Consider the following 16,170-nt stretch of genomic DNA (forward strand, 5'->3'; position numbering starts at 1 on the left):
ATTAACGATGTGCCTACGTTTGTGCTCATGACTGTGTGTGTGGTTGTATGTCTGCATGTATATGGTATGAGTCGACGTTGTATTTTTTTTATAGTATACATGTATTCTCTAGGTAATTTATTAATTCTAATGACGTACCCGTTATTAATTGTGTGGTAATTGAACTCATCTTTACTAAGATTCTGTTGATTAATGATTAATAAAGTATTTTCCTCTTTACCGTTAACTACGAGTATCACGTAACTGAATTCTTAACATCGAATAAAAACCTAGCTATTAGTAGCTTAGTTCCTGTTATGACATTTATATAGGATTTCACATAGTAATTCTTGCGGTTGTTGTTACATAATATTAATCTTCAATTTACTGTTAAAATGTTTTTATTTATTATTTATAGGAAAATCTTATGGTATAGGTACATTTTCTTCATTGGATTTCTAAATAGACGTAATTCTACATTTACACTTAATTATGTAGTTAGTTCCCAACGCGTCAAGAGATGGCGCTACACATATTCTGAATCACACTGTTGAAGTTTTATAAACGTGTTGTATGCTTAAAAGCTCCTAACTGTTGAACAATTTACTCCTAAGCCGTATTTTGCTTACTTTGCCAAATCATTCTATATCTAGTGGCCAAAGAGGGAGGCGGATGGAAGGGGCGAACCGCCCGGGCCTCCTGTCCTGGGGGGCCCAAAGACAGTTGCTATTCCATCGGTCATCAAAACCAAACAATCTGTGAAATGTGTGTAAACAGCGAAAACAAGGTCGTAGGAATCAAACTATCACTTATTTGTCGGCGAATAAGTCTGTGTAATATTGTACAATCAAATAAGTTTTTAGAATGGGAGCCTGTTCTCACTTTGCATCCTGGGGCTCCATTCAACTTTCTATCCCGGGCCTGCGACGACCTTAGTCTGCCACTGCATTCTATCTCTTTTTGTCCAAAGGTATTCTCAGCATGGGAGCTGATATGGGCAGCGAGGTATGTGGCCTCTGAGCACATGGTGCTGTTCATCGCGCTCGCCTTGCTGGAGACGTACCGCGACGTGATCCTCGCCAACACCATGGACTTCACTGATATCATCAAATTCTTCAACGGTGAGTTGCAAATCGTTTTTCGAGACTATTGGTTCTGTTTTAGCTTCATTTATTTTATGATTAGATGTATTATGCTTGGTAGATATATCAGTTGCTTTTATATCCTTTATATAAATTAAACTTTTAACGAGTAACGAATTGTCTTTCGAGTACAATGATTTTGTTTATCATATTATTAGATGCATTATGCTAGGTAGGTATATCAGTTGCTTTTATATCATTTATATACATTAAGTTTTTCAACGGTAGGTTAAGAATTGTCTTTCGAGTTTATTCATTATGTTTCAACATCGCTTATTTTATAATTAGATGCATCATGTTAAGTATGTCAATTACTTTTACAAGTGATCATTTAAACGTCATTAGTACTATTTAATTTAATAACTAAATTTTGCAAAACTATCCGTTTTACTATTCTATCTTCATGAACTATTTGATGTGGTGTATAATTTTATTATATTAGTGTTCACCTTCCCATTTTTATCTCTAAATAATGGACACATTTAGCTTTCTTACTGTTTGGTTTTTACCTATCTATACCTACAATCTAAAATTTTCTGTTCTTCGCAATATTCAGTGATATCGTAATTGGATCTATGTATATCTATATTTTATTTTTACACTTAACTATGCATTCCCCGCTAAAACATTTTGTGGCTAAAATTTATTATTTTATACTTTTTTGATCCTTACTACTTACCGATTTGTTATTTCAGAAATGGCCGAGCGTCACGATGCCGCCGCGGTGTTATCACTCGCTAGGGATTTAGTCCTACAAGTTCAAACCCTTATTGAGAACAAATAAACATCATGACCCTCGTACTATTAACACTATTGACAAATATATCTAGTCGTTTTAAAATTAATAATAGAATTTTAATCTTAGATAACTAGAGAATTTGTGTAAAAAAAAAACCTAAATCGAATATTTTAAAATCATACCTATCGATGGAATTGTGAAGTATTTGTGTAAAATAAAATTATTTATACTATTTCGTACCTCGTGTATATTTAAAGTACAACTACTTATATTAATTACTTGATGTCTATTAATTGTTACTTGCTCTAAAGGTATATGTAATTCTGTATGCTTTAAATGTTCTTTTAAAGAGTATTATTGTGTAAGAATCTAATTTTAATAAAAATGCTTTATGTAGTCGACGCTTTATAATAAATTGTTTATGTCGTTGCGAATTTGTTCAGGGCCTTTTTCCTGTCACGCGGGTTTATGCCCGAGTATATGTCTTACGCATGCGTGATTTATTTCGTTGAAGTCTCTTCGTTATCCATTGCATGTGTTACACTTTATATGATAAGTATTCACTTTGGATGATAAGTATCTATGGAAAGGATATAATGCAACTTTGGTGGTATGTATTAGGTGGAAGGTCTTGGAAATCGGCTACGGTGACCAAAACTATCCCTTCCTTCCAGCACATAGTTTTCTTGTCCTGTTCTTCTAAATTGAAGCTAAAAAGGTCGCTAGTTCCACTAGCAAGTAGCAACTACACGATCCGAAAAAAGTGTGCGTATGGAACGCATGCGGGCCAGATCCGCATACGAACACAAACCCGCGTGACAGGAAAGCGGTCCTTAGTGTCTATAATTTAAGACTTGACGTTTAAATTTTGTTTTTTTTTGACATTATTTACATGTGTCAGCCTTATACTACATTCCGTTGAAGTTTTATTTTAAGGTTTTATTTTATTATTTTACGAGATATTCAAAATAATATAAACTATAAAACAAAAGAGAAAGAATTTCCCATATTCACTATATTGTATGTTACTTTTTTATTACATATTTATATAACAAAATATCACATAAAATATGAACGTATTTATATTTTTGAGATATAACTAATTTAATCAGTAGAAAATCATAGAGTTTTAGATACGTTAAAAGCACAGCTACATCAAGAATAAATATTCATTTGAGTAGTAAAAACTTAGTCGAATCTAAATACTTAGAAATGCGTATGAGATAATAATAATAGTAAATGTAATTATATCTCAGGCAAGTTTCATTATTTTTGTAATACAAAATTTTATTGTTTTAATTTCAGAAGCCTTAGAATGAGTTTTAAATAGGGAAAAATCTGATATTATTCAAAAGAGGACTTTCAATACCAAAAGTTAGGTTTTCTAAATATAAGTAAATTAAAAGTTAAATAAATTGCTGATTCGATTTAGTATAATTTGTTATTTTTTTATCATAAAACTCATCAAAATATTATTTTCAGCTGTCTAATTATTTCGATTTTTTTCCTATCTAAATCTCATACTGAGGCCTGAGTTTACTCTGTAGTACTACAGTTTAAGAGTATTTTTACTCCTATTTCTGCATCTACCTCTGAATTTAGAAAAAAGGTACATAGTTATGTTATTTGTAAACATTCTTTTTTATTATTCAATGCTATTTAAGATTAAATATCAAATACAAATTGCTATAAGCAATTATATCTGCTTCTTTTCTTATATTCACAGTGATAGGAAAAAGCCTGAATTGTACGAACTTACTGAACTATCAATTATTTACTTCATAGCTAATTATCAAAAAATATTTTAATAGTAGTTTACAAAGTTTTAACTTTAAAAACATATTTATACAGATTAGAGAAAATCTAGTAATAAATATCAAGTTATTAGATGAACGTAAATGTCAAATGGTAGGATTTTGTAGAAAATCATGACGTCATAATCTATGAATTAATATTTATCTATTGGCTATTATGTAGTCGATGTGCTGAAATCTATACAATTTGCACGATTTACTTGTTTATTTATATTGTTTTTTTCATAAACCTAGTGCAAGTTTTTATATATTTACGTACTTAGAAAAATAAAAAAAACACTTGAAATAATTGATTTTACGAAATATATATGTGTATCGTTTTGAGCGTATCAATGACATGTTTTGGCATTATTGGCTGCAAAAAATAGTAATTAGGTTTGAATTATTTCAGTTTAGTTACAAACCACAACAGTACCCTTACCATGAGTTTTTACGTTTTGACAAATATGACTGTTTTGGTATTTGTTTACGTATTTGCCTATACAATTTCCAATCAGCGCCCCCAGCGGATTGTGTCAGAACTATAGTGCCAGTAACGTAACAACTATGGAATTATTCAGCCTCTCTTTAATATTACTTGATCATTATTTAACTAAGATCTGTAAAAAAAACGAAATTTTGAGACAAATCTTGATTGATGGATGAAATTGGTATGGCCAGCTTTTCATTTCTTTTGTAAAAATACGTATCAACATCACTATTTAATGACCGAAAATAAATGGAAACTTACACTAATATGTATGGGGTATATAAAATATAAAAATATAATAATACCCAACAGGATGAAGGTATTATTCTTAATTGACAGTGTCTAAGAAACCGGTACAAGGTTCAATCTCCGGGGATTCCTAGTCTTGTAAATAAAGATTAAATTATAGAGTTTAATTAATTATTATTTACCTATTTACATTGTTGCACACATTGTCTACTGTTATCTGCAAAATTATCTGTATCGTATTAGTTTTAGGTTGGTTTTGGTTTGATAATTATGTCAAGTACAAATTTTATAGGTATGCATTCAAATATACCAGTCCATACAAATGTTCTTATAATAACATAATATACGTTTAAAATGCGCTACTTAAAATATTATTGTACATTGAATTACATTCATAACTCATTACTTACAGCGACAGAGCAATAAACCCATTACTTCAATAATTTATGTATGTCTAGCAATTTACATACATTTACAAATCATAAAGGAAAATAAGACATAAAACGTTGTCTCATACATATTGTATTGATTTTCAATATTATCTAATAAGTATAAAGGTTAGTGACACGTGTAGTTACAACTTATTATAATTTAAATTATAGCTAAATGTATTGACCATAAAAAGATATACAAAGCTATACCTTAATATCATATATGTTCAATATAATAAGTATCATTTACACTTGTTTATTCACGTGACTTTAACCGCGAGCAACGGTTTTTTAACCCTTAGAAAAGGATTCTAAGAATATTTTTGGCTTAAATAATTATTTTCTATTATCTGTAAAAGCCCATTCCATCGGCTATGTAATCTTTTATAACATTTATTATTAATATATCTACTATTACCCATACCTACATTTTAGAATTATAAAATATAGTGTTTGGACGGTTATTTCGGATAACATCTTGAAAATAAATATTTACGCGTTAAAACTGTCATAATTTTAAATTAAAAAACAGGATTTACTTTTTTAAAGTAGTTTCTATTCATGTAGTCAATCAAATGTAATATAACATTTTTTGCAATTACATAACTACATGTCATAACTACGCGTGTGACTAACCTCACCTAACCTAATACCTGATGAAAAACGCCATACAAATGCAACATTTATTTACAGTTTCAGTATGTGGTTTTATGTCTATTCTTATATTATATTTACCGAGAATTATATTTATATTATAACTTTATTATAAGGCTTCTCAATGTTTTTGCTTTGTCCGAATATTATGTGATCGATATACGCTTATGTATTGTTACATACAGAGTGATTGTACAAGACAGGCCTACGTCCGTAGTGTTGTAAAGCGAAGCTACGTAGTATTGTGTTTTAAACACGTCATCGTGTCAAATGTAGTCAAAAGTAGGTATATGGTTAGTTGGATGTAATATCGGACTTGGGGTAAAACCGTAACATTGAATTTGCATTTACATCTACCATGTAATATGTTAGACACGGGCCATTTTTTTTATTTGGCGACATCAAACACCACTGCATGATTTTTTTAAAACATTTGTGTACGTGCGTAAGTTTATGTATGAAGTTAAATTAAAAAAGGGAAAGATGAAATTACACCAAATTTCCATCTTACGGTTCGACCTCAGGTCAGGAATTACTCCAACTCACCTTTATATTCCCAATAATATAATTTAAAAATGCCGTTTCTATTACGTTTCTCGCTCACTCAATGTAGAGAAAGAGAATTAAATAGAAATCGATTTTTAATTATATTTTTGGAGCGCAATGTAAAGAAGGAAACATGTTTATGTAGAGTAGATGGGGCGTTCCATTATAGCGTTAATTTACACGTACTTGTGAAAAAAAGTGTGTTAAGTGTAAAATTATTACTGAAAAGTGCAACATGCACTTCCACGTCGCAACTTTGTGTCAGTTTCGGGTTTGCAATGTTTTGTGGATATTGCCGGCAAGATTGTTGCAGGCGGTTTCGATACTTTCAATATATCGACCCCTTCTACGTATAATATCGTAACTACAAAATGACTTTACAGGAGAGCCTCTCAAAGTTTCAAATATGCTAAAATGTGAATAAAATCTGCATTCCTGCATCTCTACAAAATTTGTTATATATGTTTTATTTTATAAGCTTTGTAACGTTACTTGCGTTGATACATTAAAATGAGGCGAATTATACATTAAAATGAGGCAATTTATGCAATAAAGGTACTTTTGTGGGTTACGATATTATACGTAGGAGGGGTCTATATGTGATATTCACAATCTTTCCACTGTCATGGATGGTACGTTTGAATTTAAGCTTGAGGTCGGCAACCAACGACTGATAGAAGTCTTGGTCCGGAGGACAATTATCCAAAAAAAAATAAGAAGACCAGAGATTTTAAAGGACATAAATAAGATACTACGGACTTGTAAAGTAGGTACCAAGTTCTGTCGTGTTTAAGATTTTGGTTTTATTTTCAGTTAATTTTGAAAATTCAAGTTAAGTTTCCAGTTACCATTATCTTTATATTACCATTATCTTATATTAATATTATTTTATAATTTAGCGAAAAATCAGTATGTTGGTTGCCGTGATGTCTAGTGGAACGCAAAAAGTATGATAACATGTTATAAATGTTTGTAACATTGATGTTATGTATTTATCACGTATGTAATAATATCTATTTAATCATTTGTGCTCGATTTATGAAACAAAATAAAACTATTTAATGTTGTACAGTCGTAGCATACATTATTATTAATGTTATATCAGATTTGCTTTTCCAAATTTATCGAAAAATATTTTATTTATATAAAATTACGATTAATTTACGCATTTCTGTTCTTAAAATTTATGAAATCTTACAGAGTCCTAAAATTATAATAGATAAGTGTGAAATAGTTGTACAAAAAGGCCTCCAGAGTTTTTAAATATTTTAAAGAAATATAATTTAGCATAATATAATTATTATATTTTCTTGAAAATTATGACTACTATTAATAATTATAATTTAAAATGATTAATTACAATGATTAAAAATTAATAATAATTATTAATAATTAAAATGATTAATTAATTTTACATACTTGTATCGTAATTTTTTAATGTTATTACATTTGTATTGTATTTACAGTGTCCATGATAAATAACATTATTTGCAACGACATTCCTAACTACTTATACCTACTTATCTCTTCCATTTTAATATAAATAAATACATATTAAAATTTCAAAGAATCTATGTGTTATTGTTATTTACATGTGGTTAACGTATTTCAAGTTATTTATTATTGGTGTAAACGCAATACAAAATGTAACTAACTATACTCGTACTAAATGGTATTCTAAATGGTAACGTCAGTTTTCCGTGATCCTTTTTGCGTAGACAAATAAACCAAACGGATTATAAATAATAGTTTTTCTGGGGGTTTTTTTATTGTAAAATCGCCACCGTTTGTGTCGATATCTCCTTATTTATTGGTACAAACTACGCGCTGATTGGTTCAGTTCAAGTACAAGAAATAAAATCAATGCAAATGCTCTCAGTATTTGGATTAATTTAATATATTGGGCAAAATATGTTTTGTACTAAAAATCTTTTTGTTTACTTGTCTATGTTTTTGTGGTACAATATTAAATACTTCATCAAAAATGAGTAGCATTAGGGGGAACATTAATAAAGTGTCTACAATATGATGGAAATTAATAATTATTTATTGGTATGAAGTTATGAATACAGCCTGACTTGTCTGCGACACTTTAATGTTCCTAGATAAAGTAATAATGAAGCAAGGCTCTTCAAAGTATTTTGCTACCGATCGTCGATTGCCATCGTATCTTACGCGTGTAATGGAAATCTATGAAATAAACGATTATCTTAAGTACTTGGACCTAACAAGGATATTAAATACATGGGGCTATTAGTCCAGGAGGAATTGGCGCATGAGTACCGAAAACTATTCCACCTCAATTTTTTTATGCGATCCTCTTTAAATTGTCCTACTGGTGATATAAATGCATGTTGCCATGGGGCAACCCCGTGCCATATTGTTTAAACTGAAATTGTTTAAACAATTGCAAGGAATTGTTATTTTTCAACCGGACAAATTTTTTTTATATTCTTTATTGAAATACGAATAAAAAAAGTCCTAGAGACGAGAGAGAGACGTCCCGAGAGACGGCGATACTTAAAGGTAAGCGGCGCATACTTGTGAGCGCGTGAAATTAACAATTATAAAACAGGTATAAACAATAAAATTTTTAAAAGTCTCTATTAAGAATATTATTAACTATTGTATAAAGAATTAAAAAAAAAATATTATTTATATTTTTTTTTTTAATATATTTTTCATGGGTCAAAAGTACCCAAATTTGAGATTTTTCGAACCTTTAAAAATTCATATCTCTAAAAATATTAACTTTATCGTGAAAAGTCATAGGACTTTTTTTATTCGTATTTCAATAAAGAATATAAAAAAAATTTGTCCGGTTGAAAAATAACAATTCCTTGCAATTGTTTAAACAATTTCAGTTTAAACAATATGGCACGGGGTTGCCCCATGGCAACATGCATTTATTTCACCAGTAGGACAATTTAAAGAGGATCGCATAAAAAAATTGAGGTGGAATAGTTTTCGGTACTCATGCGCCAATTCCACCTGGACTATATAATAATAGCCCGACTTGTCTGCGACACTGTCGTGCCCCTAAATAAATTAATAATGAGGCAAGGCCCTTCAGAAAATCTTGCTACCGATGGTCTTACGATCATATCTTACGTGTGTAATGGAAATCTATGAAATAAACAATTATCTTAAGTAATTGGACATACAAGAAGATTATACATATAGGGCTAAGCATTGGACATTATCAAGATTTTTTTATACAAAATTTTCCATTCTGCTTTATAGTAACACCATCTAACATCACCACGTTTGACGTCTTCTTAGGATTTATTACCAATTGGCCAAAAGTCCCCATGTCCCGTCTATTGCTACTGTACCTATCCTTGAATGTATTTGTTCGTACCACAAGTAGGACAACGGACAAACTGATTGTAAAGATAAAAATATAGTTATTTCTTTGTGTTGTTATCAGTGTATCGTCATATGAATATAATTATACAATTATAAATGTTATCTACGCTATTAGTTAGTGACGAATTATAAGAAATAACTATTTTTGTGAAATCGTCGTGTCATTAAATATGTTTTCATTTACGTAGTGTTTATCTTTTGATGGGTGATGTCCCTTCGTCAAGATCACATGTGGAGATCGCATGTCATACTTTGATTATTTTATGGTTGTTTTGTTGGATAAAAATGGTTTTATAGAAATCTTAAGGCCGCATTGGCTCATAATTATGAGTTATAGTTGTGTTACTGAGTTGTGGCTTAATTTGCTATTGCTTGGGCCTCCGATTATTGTTTGAGGGACCGACGGGCGACTCTAGTTAATTTTATTCGAAATATTTGTCAACAGTCGTTTGTCTACGACTTTGAATAGTTTCGTAAGCTATTGGAACAAATTTGACATCGCATTAACCCCTCCTAATTGCTAAAACAATTGTCTCAACACTCAGCATTATGTCTTTAAGGCAGAAATAAGTGTGGTGCTGAAGCCCACGGCCCACATCAACATATGACTTACCTGTGACAAGGTCCATAATTATAATCTATTGGTCTGAAATTGAAACTCAATCTGGAGGTCTATATTTTGAATATGTGTTACAGTAACAGTGTTAAGCGCAGCTCTTTTAAAATAATTTACAGGGAATACATTTTTACGAAGCGTTCCGTTCCGTTCAGTCTTCATGGGTAATACATTTATGACCAACCTCAGGTAGTACTCTCATTCTATCTAGAGTTGATTATGAATGTCCATGGTTGGCAGTTGTCACTTAACAGGTGGACTTTATGTTCGTTTGGTACGTCAATAATATATAAAAACGTCATGTGGTTAGCACGTTTATCCCCTTTTAAATTGCATAACAGAGCGATAATAAATATAATTATATCAAATAACGTAGTACGTATGACTCATGAGTTAAAGACAGTAGTAGGTTATTGAACGTTTAACCGTAAATAACGTTGTAAAGACTTGTCGTAGTTTCAACGAGTATAATATTGTATATTTTGAGAAGTAATGCGAATTATATGCTTCACCATCGTAACTCATCATCACATTACATATTTTTGAGGACGTTTTTTAAACGTTTTTCTTAAGCTTAACTCATATTTCCACAATAGGATTTTTCCTTACAAATTCGTGATTCGTGTCATAGATGGCATGAAAATACACAATAGATAAACATACAAACAACCTCACTTTGAATATAAATCTAATATATCATTTAGATAAATCATCATCAACCCATTACTGTCCCATTGCTGGGCACGGTTCTCCTCTCATAATGTAAAGGATTAGGCCATAGTCCACCGTGCTGGCCAAGTGCATACTGGTAGACTACACATACCTTTGATTTTTTTTAAATCTCTCAGGTAAGCAGGTTTCTTCACGATGTTTTCCTTCACTGTTTAGCAAGTGATAATTAATTTCTAATATGCACATAACTTTAAAAAACCAGAGGCGCATGTCTGGGAATTGAATCACGGACCCCTTGATCGAGAGGCTGAGTTTCTTAACCACTAGGCTATCACTGCCTAGTGGTTAAGAAACTACTAGATAAATATTTAGATTTAAACAAACATCTGTCTGACCGGGGGTCGAACCCGGAACTCACTTGAAGCTTAAGCAATTGTTTCATGATAAAGTCTGTAGATTCTTCGACTAAAAATCGCATATCGCTTCTGCAGATATCGTTCGCGGTGCCCCGTACCCCCCGCTAAACAGCGGGGTTGGTATAATTTTAATGTTGTCTCATTATATTATCATATTATTAATAATATTATATTATTATGAAAGAATATTAAAAAATCCGGGGGGTATTCACCCCCTTGAGAATTTGCCCGGGCAAAGAGGGTACCCTCGAGACCCGAATAATCCCTACCCACCCCCATATTGCAAACGCAGACGCGGCATATGAGAGACCGGTGGGTATGAAGTCCCGTCTTGCTTGCTTGTTCGCGGTGCGACCAGTCATCAACGGCCATCTTATAGCGAACTGATTTTCTAGGAAGACTTAAGTAGTTTACTATTTTGTGGGAAATACCTTACACTGAGATAATTAATTACTTATTCTACGTAAAACCAGTATCTATTGTTGTTTTAGCTAATAACAATAAATTAATAGAGTCATAGATCATTGGATATTTTGTTATTATAGTTGTATAGTCAAAAATATATATGAGTAAATAAGTATTGTTATTTCATCTTTACAATGAAACTATAATGATGTAAGTGTAAATACTAGATTCTTGAGAAAATGTTTGAACTGTGTTTTCTTCAGTTCCCTTTCAAGCCGACCGTTATACTACTGCCACTTTGCAGAATTATCTTTCTTTTTCACTTTTAGGGTTCCGTACCCAAAGGGTAAGAACGGGGCCCGAATATTCATGCTCCGCTGTCTGTCCGCTTGTTACATGGATCTAATATCGTATTAGATAGGATTGAATTGATAGGAGACGTGGAAATTTTGAAAAGTATGAATATTAATGTAAATGTATAATAAGAAAAATCTGGTAGTATGGAGCTCTCAGTGAGCGAGTTGGACTCGCTCTTTGTATAAGTAAGTCATTATAACTCTAAAATTATATATTTGAAGGTGGTAGAACCCTTTGTGTTTCGACTCCGGCGGCACCAACGCCACGCCTATTTCTGCCTCATAACAGCAGTGTTAAGCGCTGCTGTGTTCTGGTTTGAAGGGTGTCGTAAGGGAGATATACTTTCCCGAAGCGTTCCAGCTTAGTCCTCAGGGGTAGCGGCGCATCTGTGGCCGGCCTCAGTAGGATTATCTAATCCTATCTGATTACAGATGTCCATGGGCGGCAGTAGCCACTTCCCATCAGGTAACCTGCATGCTCGTCTGCTAGTCCCATATTATAAAAAAAATTAAATCGGCCAAATTATTTTGTCTTTTAACCCAATAAAGCCTCTAGATTAGTAGTAATCTTTATACCTATCTAAGATTATTTTTGGATTATATTTGCTATATTTTATCATACGTATTGGCACGTGTTTTTATTTTTATTACGCATGCGTTTTATTATGCAGTAATAACAATAATAAATAATGATATAATTATTAAATAGTGTTACAATAACAAACAAACGAACGAAAATTAAATGTAATAAAAATACCCTCGTATTATTAATAGTAATTTATTAATCCGCTTACAAATGGTCGGAAAATAATCTCTACAATAATTATAATAAAAAAATTACAAAAAATAACAAGCTTTAATACTGGTTGAAGTTTTGACAAAACATGATTTACTAAACTAAAAATATTAGAGGTAGTCATCATCATCTTAAGTATAAAGGTAAAAATGAATAGCCACTCAGAAGATATAAGAAAGATGCTTTCACTAGGCAGTTTCACTTTTCAGTTTGTCTTTAAAGTCACATATCCGTGATCTGCCAGCTATGACTCATATACGAAAGGACTACCGAACAGTCTTATTTGAGGTTTAGGTATTACAGATGCCCATGGACAACTGCGACAACGCCAGGAAGTCTACAGGCCTGAGAGGTCTTTAAAAGTGTTCCTAAAAATCTGGAAAGGTTTTTTACTTCCTTAGAGAAGATTCGTGCCCAGCAATAGGATATTAGGTAATAGGTTAGCGATAACCTTATTCTTTTGCTTTCTTCAATGCTTTTGAATATCTTGTGCATTTTGAACACTGTCTGTTTCATTAACTTTCATTGCCTTTTTCCTCAGCACTTCCTTGACGGATTTCGAAAGTTCCTTCACTTGCAGGAGGTCTTCATGTGTGCTTGGGAATGGAGAATAGTGAGCCCAGTTCTGGATCTCTTTAAACAGCGCGTTTCCTGGACATTCCGTCTCCCGCACTTGCCTGTGGCCGATGAGCTTGTAGTCCGGGCTCACATACCCAAGAGCTACACCAGCGTCAATCAGCTGTTGAGCTATCAGCAAGTCCTCAGCAGTTGGAAGGGAAACTAGAAAAAACAAATTCAAAAATCATGAAGTGAAAGGTTATAAAAAATTAATAGTAGTACCAGTATGGTTCGATTAGTATGTGGTATGATGAGACTTGTGTGACATTCGCCACAACTATGTAGAGTGTAATAATACTTTCGTTTCGGTGGAAGGATGTATATATCTTCCTTACAAAAATACAGAATTTTTCAGTACAATAGAAAAAAAAATGTGGCGATGGTGTTACAGTAGTGTAAAAGTGCCTAAGTGTAAAGTGGCTAAGCGGTGTGAGCTACGAAGCTAACCTAACCTAACCTAAGCTAAAGAGTGATATGAGAAAACTTACACGGACCGCGATCCATAGCTCGCATTCCTTTATACAAAAACTTTGCTAGCTTAGCTTCCTCGCACATCTCTGGTAGCAAAGTGTCCCAACTCTAATAAATATAGAAGATAAACTCATATTTGAACTTACAACTCCAATCTCCGATGAGGCAAATGCCGATGCTGACAGAATTGAAATGCAGCGCGTGCGCACCAAGATTATTCCAACCGCGACCCTCGTAAGCTTCGTTGCCGCCTATGGCAAAACTTAAATACAACGGCTAATTAATGAGGCAAAAATATTAACTACACTTTTGTATAATTTAACTAAGGAGGGAGACATACTTTTCCGAAGCATTTTAGATTCGTTCTCAGGGGTAGCGGCGAATCTGTGGCCGACCTTAGGTAGGATCTAATCATATCTGGGGTTGATTACAGACGTCCATGGGTGGGAGTAGCCATTTATCATCGGATGGACTGCATGCACGTCTGCTACTCCTATATTATTAAAAAAACATTACGTAGCGTATAAAAGTATTTAAGTATTAACAAGGGTGGTCCATACAAACCTCTACAAGGTATACTAATTTATTAATGATACGATGTATACAAATATTAGTAGGCAAATAAATATGTACCTATATATTTAGTAAAAAGACATTAACTATATTATTATGATTATCTTAGGGAACATATAATAAAAATCTTATCAGAGCACAATAAATGTAATAATTTTTTGGATGATTCCACGACTTCAGACTCTACCCTTACATAAACTCAGAACTAATTTCATCTGTAGTCAAACTTATAGCGACACTTACTTGTATCCAATATCCCACCAGCGCTGGACATCCATGTGGTAGTTTTGCATGCTGCGCATGGCTAAGATGCACTGGTTGGTGTTGTTGCACGCGGGAGGCTGGTACGAGTGGTGGATCACCACGTATGGGACCGGGGTTGAGAGCCTTGTAGTTTCAATCGGTGGTCTCGCGTTCCATTGAGCGCGAGTCAGGAAAGAAAAGTTGTATGACGGTACTTCGAATTCTATGTCATCTGAAATTTTACTTTCACTTGCTATATTGAAAAATGTACTAGATTTGATTCTATTGAATGTTTTATTAAGGTAATGTGATGTTACAATATTTATTAAAAGTTGACATTAAAACTAATGTACAGAAATAATCTAGAGTAAGTAAGACTAGATTCTAGTCTTATATTGTTGCTAAATACTCGTAAAGCTAAATAGTAAGTAGCCTAATAGGCTAGATTAGAAATTTGCGACATCCAAATCCTGAGTCAAAATTTAAATTTACTTCTTCTATAAAATATTTTAGACTTTACCATAGATTAGTAGACTTTACCTTCATTGAATTAGCTTAAAATCTTTTTTAATGTATTTTGTGTAATCGCCAATTTTTAGCACGTGCTATTTTGGGTTCACCTTGCTGAGACTCTGACAGCTTGTCCGTGTATTACTAATATATAAAATAATTTAAAAATTACCTGGAGGGTTAGTTTTTCTCTTAGTGAGAACAGTTATGCACACACACAATGTTATCAAAACTAGCAAAACAATAATAAATCCAGCAGCCCACGTATAATTTGACTGGAACCCCTTCCATTTCTTCTTTTGATTTCTTTCACAATCCGAATAATTTCGACACATTATTACATTCTTATTGCATTATTATCGCGTATACAAGCTTCAATGATGTATGAAGCAGTCATACTAATTGGAAATTACGCAAATTATCGCGGTCCTATGATTGTACCTTATTATCGATCAATGGGCCCCTTATCTGTTAAGATTGGATCAATCTTACCACTTCAAGCCTCTTTTAGATTAAATCTTAATGAATGCAAAGTGGTTGACTAAGGTTCAAGTTTTGTTTTAAATAATACTTACTTTACTTCCAAGGTTTACTAGAAATGCGTGCCTTTATCTGAGAAGACAAATTATTTTCAAATTTAAATCCATGTATTAAAACTGTTATCGGTAAGCTATTGTGGTTTCTTAGAATGTCATCGATATGATTATTCATATTAAAATCGTGTCGTAGTATTTGGACATAAGGGTAGTTATCTTACTCTCATCACGCAGTCTTGGATCCGCATAGGCTTTTGTTAATTTGCGTGGCCTTGCATCTGAACCACAGACCTGTATTTGTTTTGGGTTTGATCCTAACGCTTCATACATACATGCGTCAGAAGACTGTAGTGTGTTTATTCATGCGTGCAGCTGTGACACGCATGCAGACGCCCGCGTGACAAAAAGGCCCTGGTGAGTCACGCGTACAATTGAACCGCACGTGGACGTAAGCCCGTACGAAAACTAAGACCTAAGTGCAAATAGGTTAAGGTATTATTTTAGGAATCAGGATTGAGAACTAATAAAACAACTACATACCATATTAGAACAATATTTTATAGCAC

The 16,170-nt window shown here is 32.7% G+C and overlaps 2 protein-coding genes across 2 annotated transcripts in view; one reads left to right on the plus strand and one right to left on the minus strand.

Moving 5' to 3' along the window:
- LOC140746243 (small G protein signaling modulator 2) overlaps nt 1–3,280 on the plus strand; it is a 78,888-nt gene extending 75,608 nt beyond the window's left edge. Inside the window, exons 22-23 of the mRNA XM_073078309.1 lie at nt 950–1,100; nt 1,817–3,280. Coding sequence (XP_072934410.1) covers nt 950–1,100; nt 1,817–1,905 — 240 coding nt within the window. The 3' untranslated portion in view covers nt 1,906–3,280. The remainder of the gene's footprint in view (nt 1–949; nt 1,101–1,816) is intronic.
- Nucleotides 3,281–13,122: 9,842 nt separating this feature from the next.
- Nucleotides 13,123–15,403, minus strand: LOC140746482 (peptidoglycan-recognition protein LB-like). Its single transcript, XM_073078635.1, has 4 exons — nt 15,241–15,403; nt 14,559–14,790; nt 13,889–14,004; nt 13,123–13,433 (listed from the first exon to the last, which is right to left on the minus strand). The coding sequence occupies exons 1-4, from the start codon at nt 15,401–15,403 to the stop codon at nt 13,123–13,125; spliced, it is 822 nt and encodes a 273-aa protein (XP_072934736.1).
- Between the last annotated feature and the right edge of the window lie 767 nt (nt 15,404–16,170).

The sequence above is a fragment of the Epargyreus clarus genome, unplaced genomic scaffold (genome assembly GCF_041222505.1).
Source record: "Epargyreus clarus isolate Ecla_fem2 unplaced genomic scaffold, WU_Ecla_fem_2.2 ptg000012l, whole genome shotgun sequence".
Lineage (NCBI taxonomy): Eukaryota > Metazoa > Arthropoda > Insecta > Lepidoptera > Hesperiidae > Epargyreus > Epargyreus clarus.